Here is a 10,000-nt window from a genome sequence, read left to right on the forward strand (position 1 = left end):
AATGTTATTGAGTAAAAAAAATTGCCACCTTCATTTATGTCTCTATGCCCATTATTTATTTATAAATTTTTTCGTTTCTCTTTTCTTGCCTTCCCCTTACTTGTGTGTGTGTGTGTGTGTGTGTGTGCATGTTTGAGGTAAGGCTGGTTAAATTGGTGGGAGCACAGCCATATCACTGGGGACCTATTACATACCAGAAGCAATTATTTAACTTAATAAAGTCAGACGCTTTATTGTCGACTTTAATAGGTCAGGCAGCCTGGAGCTTATGTGTGACGGCGTCTGATTCATGTGTGCCTGTGCTCGTGGCCCGCTTTTTTTTGTTGCTTGTTTATTTGTTTGTTTTTTTTTTTTGTTGTTTTTTTTTTTTAAAAGCTGTGTTCTCAACCGTTTAATTCTGGTCACAGTAAAAATCTTTCTTCATGAGCCTTTGACATGAGCGAGCAGAAACGATGCTTCCTGTCTGTCTCTCACTAATGTAGGTCTGGGAATGCACACCGCCAGTGAGCCTGACAAACACCGCTCTATAGCGCGCGCACACACACACACAGGCCGGCAGAGGTTTTACTTTGGCGTCAGTACTTTCTAGACTTGAGTAGTGTGTGTGTGTGTGTGTGTCCATGTGCAAGGACAGACCAAAGCAATCTCTGGTCATTGATTAGTAGGACAGATTCCATTACTCAAACACTCAGCTCGCCAGCTACACACACAGAGAGAGAGAGAGAGAGAGAGAGAGAGAGAGAGAGAGAGAGTGTGAGAGCGCCCTGGCTACGTCACGTATAGGTGGAGCAGTTAACAAGCTAATAACATAATCGTGATATTTTATTCTCCTTATAGACAGAAGTGTGCCAAATAAAAAAACTTTCCGTTTATTAATGAATGGCATGTCCTACTTTAACTTTAGATCCTTTTCTTCTCGCTCTGGAAGTTAATAAAATGTTTACGGCTTGTTTAAATTTACATTACATTTACGGTATATGGCAGAAACCCTTATCCAGAGCGACTTAGACTGATCTCATTCATTCATCTGGGCAGATGAGGGTTAAGGGCCTCGATCAAGGGCCCAACAGTGGCAGCCTGGTGGTGCTGGAATTTGAACTCCAACGTCTTAACCACTGAGCTACTTTGTACATTATGTTACAAAAAAAAGAATAAATTCCTCTATCGTGAAGACTTTCTCATGTCGGAAAGGACCGACACTGGGGACTCCTTCCATAACTGCAGAATAAACAAACGTCGTCTTACAGAAAACCTCAGCGCATAAGCCATTCTGTTTTTTGTTGTTCTTGGTTTTGTTTTTTATGAACGTCTGTTGTATGAATTGAAGCCAGAACTACTGGCGAAGCTGCTTTAAAATAACTAAATAACTAACTATATATATATATATATATATATATTAGAGCATTAATCAGCAGCGATCAGATTGAGTATAATTTTTAACACATCGCTTACCCCCAATGCTTTATTACAGTCCATATAAATGGTTTGTCCTTTAATTATTTAACTGGATTTTCGCTCTTGGCTTGGACCAAGAGCAATCCCCTTGTACTCAGAGATTTATCGCCGAAGACACGATTAAAAAATTATTTTGTTTGCGCAAGCAAAACCCACCATAGATCACGGCAAGCTTTCTATCCGATTCAGCGCAGGAATCCTCCATCAATCAGGTCGCAGAAGAGCACGGAGAACTGTAGACTCGCTCACAAAGCGACGCGATTCTGCATCGAGTGACGGGTTCAGGATGGCGTCAAACTGCTGAAATGGATGGCAAGGTTATTCTCTGTGCATTACAGCATTCCACCTCGCCTTTTTATTGGGTGTGATTGCTGGATTTTGGACTTCAGAGGCCTGAATCAAGCTCTTTTTTTTTTCCCCCTTTCTTTTTCTTGTGAGACCTGATAGCTGAAGGCGATAGATGATTGTCTGCGCACCTGCATACCAATCTGTCATTTCCTGCATGTGTGTGTCTGACTTTACTGCTTTTCCACAGATTAGACTAATAAATAAATAAATAAAACCTGGCCTGGGACATGAGAGAAGTGAGAGCCGTTTATCTCCCGGTTTATAAGCGATTTCCGTGTCTGGAAGAAAGAGAGCCAGAGAAAGACTGGGAAGTGCGTAGGACTGTGGGTTTCAGTGGTAAATATTCATGCTCGATGGTCATTGCTGTCTCTTTGGTGTTAGGATTGTTAATTGACCATGAATGTGACAGAAAAGAGCATGAGCCTGTGCATGAGCTGGAAAAGACCTGTACACCGAATACAGACTTTATCAATCTGAATAGAAATTTCCAGCCTCACCAATCTCTCTCTCTCTCTCTCTCTCTCTCTCTCTCTCTCTCTCTCTCCTTCTCTCTCTCCTTCTCTCTCTCTCTCTCTCTCTCTCTCTCTCCTTCTCTCTCTCCTTCTCTCTCTCTCTCTCCTTCTCTCTCTCTCTCTCTCTCTCTCTCTCTCCTTCTCTCTCTCTCTCTCTCTCCTTCTCTCTCTCTCTCTGTCTCTCTCTCTCCTTCTCTCTCTCCTTCTCTCTCTCTCTCTCTCTCTCTCCTTCTCTCTCTCTCTCTCTCTCTCTCTCTCTCCTTCTCTCTCTCTCTCTCTCCTTCTCTCTCTCTCTCTCTCTCTCTCTCTCCTTCTCTCCTTCTCTCCTTCTCTCTCTCTCTCTCTCTCTCTCTCTCTCTCCTTCTCTCTCTCCTTCTCTCTCTCTCTCTCCTTCTCTCCTTCTCTCCTTCTCTCTCTCTCTCTCTCTCTCTCTCTCTCCTTCTCTCTCTCTCTCTCTCTCTCCTTCTCTCTCTCTCTCCTTCTCTCTCTCTCCTTCTCTCTCTCTCTCTCTCTCTCTCTCTCTCCTTCTCTCTCCTTCTCTCTCTTTTCTTTCTTTCCCTTAAAACCAAAACCAGAAAGTCAGAAACACAAACTGTTATGTTTCTGGGAAACTGCAAAAAAAAAAAAAAAAAAAGAAAGCAAAGTTGCACTGAAGACTCTTTCTAACGAATGCTAATATAAAATATAAATATAAACATGTGATTTGATCTCCTGTCGGAGCTGCCGTTATAGAAAGTCAGTCAAAACACCTGCGATCTTAATCGATTTATGCCACTTATATAACCCCAGTTAGGCCGGACTATACTTTACTTCCTGTCTACTACAAACGCTCACTACATACGCTAGGTTTTAGCGTAGTGGCGTCGTAGGTCATGTGTAAAGTACACTCGGAATGTACACTCGGTGCCCAATTTGAAATTCAGCTTCCGAGTCCAACCTTATGTTGGACATTCATTTCCTTTAGGGCACCGTTGTTGCCTGTTTAAGTTTAATCGGTAAAAATATTACATGCATTCGGTTTTTAAAATGTGTTTCCATCAAACAATGCAAACGTGATGAAGGCTTTCGCTTGACTCGTAGCGCATGGGGGCTTCAGCAGTCAAATATACTGGATGTGCCCTTTAAATGTGTAAATATTACGGACGTTTTATACGCATTAGAATAGTGCAATCCATCCCGACGAGGGTCAGTAGCACCCCCACGTGCACGCTGCACCTCGGATTTATTTATTTTGGAGATGGTCTGAACGAAAACCTAAACCTGTACATGCACATACTTACTCGAACTAGGCTACTTGAATCAAAGATTAAGTGCCTTTTTGATTGTGTGTGTGTGTGTGTGTGTGTGTGTGTGGTGTTGTGTGTGTTTGTAATTATCGGCCAGATTGCTTCCTGTTGCCTCGCCCCATGGTTTTGTTTACCGTTTGATGTTGCGCAATCAAGCCGTGATTGCTCTATAATGAAGTTGGTTGTCCAGTTTGTGGAGTCGGAGCCAGTTAATTTCATCTCTTATCTTGTGTGTGTGTGTGTGTGTGTGTGTGTGTGTGTGTGTGTGTGTACGTGTATGTACTGATGACTAATGTCATGGTTTGTAAATATTATTACAGATGACTGTTTTTGCTTTCTTCTATCCTAATGTGTCTGATTCTGCATGTGTGTGTTCAAGATCAAGGTATTTGTTATAATATGCACAGAACAGCCTTATAGAAGGTGCACGTTATAAATCTAGAATACAATAGGAATAATAATAATGATGATGATGATGATAATGAAGGGCAATAGGTATTATAGTAAATGTTTATTATACGGTGTATGTACAAAACAAGGAAATTAGCAAGAACAGGTCTTATAGTATCTGTTGCTTGTGAGTTAAGTCTTGTGTTCGTGTGTGTGTAGGATATCCAGGCGGAGATCGACGCCCATAACGATGTGTTCAAGAGCGTGGACGGCAACAAGTTGAGGATGGTGAAGGCTCTGGGAAGTTCCGAGGAGGCCGTGTTCCTGCAGCAGAGGCTGGATGACATGAACCACCGCTGGAACGATCTCAAGGCCAAATCGGCCAACATACGGTCAGCACGCTCGGAATATAGAGCGCAGATTCATCATCAGAAATACACAACAGCTGAAGCGTGTCAGAACTAGTACACATGCTGTACGGTGCTGTCACATGACCACAGACACACAGTACAGGCAAGATGAGGGTAGAGAGGAAAACATGTCTTAAATAGAGGAACAGTGCGAAGGAAGAAAAGAGAGAGAGACAGTGGGGGCGAGAGAACTGATGTCGATGAGGTGTGTGTGTGTGGAAAAGAGGACCTGGCTGTTTTATTATTTAACTCTCATTAGGGATTAATTAGCGAACATGTGTAATTATCAAGCAGCCGACACGCCGCTATTGTTCTGTGCCATTACCGCCAACACGCTCCGAACAGAAAGAAAGTAAGGTATGCTAATGATTGAAGGGTTTGTATGTATGCATTCAGTGTTTCCCACAGGGTGAGAATTTACCCGTGGTGGGGATTGGCATGGCGCGGCGCAGCGTGTGACGGTGTGGGTTCAGTAATAATCTAGTTAAGCAAAGGTTTATGAACAAACTATTTATTGCAAACAAATAACTACTCAAAATAAATAATGATCTATAACTGTAAATAAATCAATAACTACATATTCAAATACATTTTCCATTTTCAAAATATATAAAAGAACAAAAGCACAGACTTTTTGCGTTTTGATTGAAAAGAAAAATTGGAATTTGGATTTTATCTGCCTGGGCGGGTCATACTCTCCAAGTAGAGCCTAGGTTTGGGAAATACTGTTATTGAAGTGTGTGTGTGTGTGTGTGTGTGTGTGTGTGTAGGGCTCATTTGGAGGCCAGTGCAGAGCGATGGAGCAGGCTGCTGTCCATTCTCGAAGAGTTGTGGAGGTGGATCTGCCAGAAGGACGATGAGCTCACTAAACAGATGCCTATTGGAGGAGATGTGCCGACGTTACTGCAGCAGCACAACCACTGCTCGGTCAGTACACATACACGCCGACTTTCTGTTCCTGACCATCTGGTCCAGTCCCTTTTTCTAGACCCTGTAGTCCTGACTCTCTGCTCTAGTCTCTTTTCTAGACTTCCTGGTCTGGACCATCTGGTCCTGCCCCTTTGTCTTGACCCTTTGTTCCTGGCCCTTTGGTCTAGACCCCTTAGTTTCCCACTTTTAGGTCTAGTCCTTTGTCTGTTCCTTCTGGTCCTGCCACTGTTCCTTTGTCAAGATCTTCTGGTCCTCACCCTCTAGTCTAGTCCCTTTATCTGGTCTACACCCTTTAGTCATGCACCTGCCCCTTTGTCTAGACCCCCTGGTTCCCCCTTTTGGTCTAGTCCTTTTTTCCTAGACCTTCTGGTCCTGGCCCTGTTCCTTTGTTTAGACCTGTTGGTCTTGCCTCTGCCCCTTTGTCTAGACCCTTTGGTCCTGACCCATTGGTCGAGTCCCTTTTCTAGACCCCCTGGTCTTCATTCTCTGGTCTAGAACCTCTGCTGCTCACTCTCCAGTCTAGTCCCATCATCTAAATCCTTCTTATCTAGTCCTTTAGTCTTGCCTCCTTTGCAGTGACGTACACCCTGATGCACTGATGAAAGGAAGCTAATTCAAATGCAGCCAGCCACAGCTGAAAGGATTTCTTTGATCCTCTGCTGATATGGAGACTGAAGTTCTTATAAGCTGAATAAGCATACTGTTTTCCGTAATGGTATACTGTATATCATGGTGTTAAAGTCCTGGCTCAGCTGCACATCAGCTAATTCCTAATCGCTGCATTCTTCAAATTAGAAACGAGCAAACTGTTCGGAGCTCGTATTCCACCGTGGTGTGTTCAGGACCAAACTGAGAATTATACAAAGAGCATGCAATGCTGCATGGTAATCCATTGGATAAAGAATGTATGCAAACACACTGTATCCACAGGGAATCATTGGAAGTGGAGGTCTTTGAGGCTGTAATTAGCCCGAGATAATGTGAAGGAGCAAAGGACAATTTAGAGGGCTCTCTTCCTTTCTTCTTCTCTCTCTTCTCCCCTTCTTAATTCTTTTCTCTCTGCGACAGATTGAATAATGACCCCGAGGAGTTGAAAGAAGAAAGGATTGTGCGACTTTCTCGGTGTACCCTTCCTCGCCCTTCCTTCCTCGCTCTCCCTTGCTTTGTGTTTTAATAGTTTGTCTTTCAGCCGTGCGCCGGAGGGTGAATTTTGGGGCGAAGCGATCCAAAGTGCCAGGGTGAACACGGCGTGGCCGATTAGCGCTGCAGTAGGAAATCTAGAAGTCTGTAATGAATGCATGCATGTGTGTTTGCGCACCGATAAGACTGGAGTGCTGCTGGAGGACGTCTGTGTCTGGGAATGTGTAGCGAAGCTGCCACTTAAATAGAGAGCGTAAGCAAAACACTATCGAAGGATCAAGTAGCTTCAGGGTACAAAAGGGAGAATTAGCCTGAGCACTGGAATGGGTTGATGTTACAAATCGTTAAAGCTGTTTGTGTGTGTGCATGTGTATCTCTCTCTCTCTCTCTCTATATATATATATATATATATATATATATATATATATATATATATATATATATATAATTAGTGTGTGTCTGGATTACAGACAAACACTTCTTGATTAAGTAAATAGACTAAAGCAATTAAATACAGTTGTGTAACATTAATGAATTAAACATTTTAGCAAAGTACAGCAAGATGATTATGATTTTTTTTTTTTTAAAAAGCAGTCATTATAAAACTTTGTTAATCACATCAGAAAACAATTGTCCTGTTGAGTAGTCACACACTCAATTACCCACATTAAATAAATAAATCCGCAAATGGATTCAGCAGCAGGTGATGATTTCAGTAAGCTGTAAATCCTTCCAGTTTGATTCTAAGGACGGCGTTATACTTGATGCATGCTATTTATTTAACTCAATGAGCTGTTAAAAACCTCCGTATATTTTCTGCTGGTCTGTGTAACCAATCAGAATCTCCCTGAGGGGGAGAAAGAGATTGACTGTGGTTAAAGATAGTAGTATGGAACGAAACTCCACAATATCAGGCTTTTAAAAATGTTTATAAACCAAGTGTGTTCTGTAGAAATCGAAATTGCGATTAAAAAGAAAACGTAAACAAATTGCTTTAAAAGGCAAATCAAATGAAAATGACTGACTCTTGACTGTATGAGCCAGGTTTGGAGGAGGAGTAGCATAAATGGCAGTTAGATGTAAGCAGTTTTAGCATGCTGCTGTTACTTTTGTCCAGCAGATGAAATGTGTCTCATAGCCTCAAGTCATGGTCCTGAGGTGCCTACCAAGTTTCGTCTCGGTGCACAAAGTCAGTGCTGAGATACAGCCTCACATCCTGTTTAGCAGCTTCACCTTTGGATTCGTTGCCACGTTACAGGCAAACCCGTTTGGAGCATTCAAGGCTTTCACTGAAGATGACGCGGCAAATTTGGTGACGATTGGACAAAATTTGTAGGAGTAGTGACAAAATCCAAGCTGGTGGAAAGTCTAATTAGGTGGATATCGATGTCAAAGGGTGCGTTGAATGCGTGTCGCCTGGCTTTTAGATTTTGGACATACGGTTCAAACGTTATTGCCATGAAGGTACTTCCGAATTAGGCCCAAATTCGACTCGATGGTGGCGCTAAAGCGTTGGGGTGTTTGGCCCAAATTTGGTCAGGATGTTCCTTAGATGCTCCCAATCAGTCTGCCAAATCTCTCAGCTTTTTTCGTGACTGTTCTATGGGCTGCCGTAGACACCCTAGCTAGCCTTTGCAACTTCGGTGCTTGGCCCCATAATTTTTATTATAATTATAATATTATTATTATTATTAAGTTTGTATAAAGTTTTTCATACTGTAGACTTAAAATGCAGCTCAGTGATGTAAAGTGTGGTATAAAAATAAAGAAATAAAGGTAAAGTACGCAAATAATAAAATATAATAAATAATAAATAGTTTTTACTTATTTATTTTTTTAATCTAATAAAATTTAAATTTCTTATTTTTTCTAACAAATGTATTTAGTCTAACAGATGTGTACTGACTGCATGAAAGCAAAATCCTTCATCACACTTTTTAAGTCTATCTTCGGATAAATTGTACGTTCAGTCCCTCGTGCTATCCTTTCTGAGGCGAGGCACGAGGCTGAAATCCTCCATTTCTCCAGCGATTTCCTCACACGTCCTTTTTATTTCCTCTGTTTCAGACATTACATCTATTTCTCATATTCCCACCGAGGCCCTGACTTTCAAGACAAAACTATTATAACCTTCCAGCGCTGTTAGTCATGGGCCATGAAAAGATTTTAGATTGATTTTTGTGCAGATTGAGTCTACGTCACGTCGCCGAGCCCCCGTGCACGGTCGCCAAAGTCACTTTGCCGTTATGGTTGTCGTCCCTGTGCTGTGCATCATTAAGCAGGTCTGCATGTGGCGTCGCTGCCCGAGCGACTGTCGTCGATTTCAGGTGTTCAGCGCCGAACACTTCCTTCGACACCGACCTTCTTCCCTTTGATGAAGATATCTCTTATAATCGCTTTTATTAATCACGCTTTCAATTATCCAATAAAGCGCTTCCATTTGTAGCGCCGTAATTAACATCATCAATCAGCGTTTATTTAATCACGGCTGTGTCGTGTGTAATTCCAGGTCCTAATTAATTTACATCAGACAGGAGGAGAGATTTCGGCATCCTAAAAGATGATTCTGTTGCGTTTCACCCGACAGCCTCGGTGTGGCTTATAAATATTTAATACGCTCGCAGAGTTTTAGCCGTCTTAAAACTATACATTTTATCATAAATATTTTATTCAGCAAGTGTCATTCAGGAGCACTATAGTCGAGCGAAAGCCCCCCCAAACCAGTACTGTGAAGTTTTTGGAGAAAGAGTTATTACTCGCAAAGCAATTTAAAATAGAGGGCATGATGGTGGCCTTGCACCTCCAGGGTTGGGTGTTCGATTTCCCGCCTTCCTCTGTGTAGTCCAAAGACATGCATTGTAGGCTGATTGGGTGAATGGGTGTGTGAATGTGTGCGCGATTGTGCCCTGCGATGTATCGGCACCCCGTCCAGGGTGTCCCCTTCCTTGTGCCCCGAGGCTCACCATGACCCTCTGTAGGATAAGCGGTATGGAAGATGGATGGAATTTACCGTAGAACCGTGGAGAACGTAGTTGTGGTGCTGTTGAATTCAACAATCGGATTCGTTGTGTAAGTTCCACCGAGGTAGCAGGGTGAAACTTGTTGTTTTTTTATGCTGACAACTCGCACAGGGTTCACGTAATCGAAGACGAATATGGCGAAGCTTTCCTTAAAGAGACGATCGTTTTTATGGAAGACGTCGGAGTTAAAGCTGTGAGGCGTTTACGCTTTTACGGTTCTCTGTAACACGGCAAGCAAGGTAAGAAAGTAGCTATTACCCAGTCCGTCCAGGATTTAGGTCGCAGAATTGAACGCACAATCAAGTAAACGCTACAATATTCGGAAGAGCTTGCGATTATTCAGAGTCACCGCAGATTTTCCGCAGATCCGGGCCGAGACGTTCAACCAAGCCCTCTTTGATTCACGTGCGTCGAACGCGAGTACAGCTAAAAGGTCTCGTTTACCAACAAACATCACGAGCAGAACAATTTCGTGCAACTGCGACTTCGCCAAGTCAAGTAGTTTTCCT

General features: G+C 42.6%; 1 protein-coding gene across 6 annotated transcripts in view; it reads left to right on the forward strand.

Moving 5' to 3' along the window:
- utrn (utrophin) overlaps positions 1 to 10,000 on the forward strand; it is a 196,481-nt gene that overhangs the window by 116,665 nt on the left and 69,816 nt on the right. For all 6 annotated transcript variants that reach the window (XM_017486812.3, XM_017486817.3, XM_017486815.3 and 3 more), the window contains 2 exons: positions 4,211 to 4,383; positions 5,172 to 5,328. In XM_017486812.3, coding sequence (XP_017342301.1) covers positions 4,211 to 4,383; positions 5,172 to 5,328 — 330 coding nt within the window. The remainder of the gene's footprint in view (positions 1 to 4,210; positions 4,384 to 5,171; positions 5,329 to 10,000) is intronic.

Source organism: Ictalurus punctatus, chromosome 15, assembly GCF_001660625.3.
Source record: "Ictalurus punctatus breed USDA103 chromosome 15, Coco_2.0, whole genome shotgun sequence".
Lineage (NCBI taxonomy): Eukaryota > Metazoa > Chordata > Actinopteri > Siluriformes > Ictaluridae > Ictalurus > Ictalurus punctatus.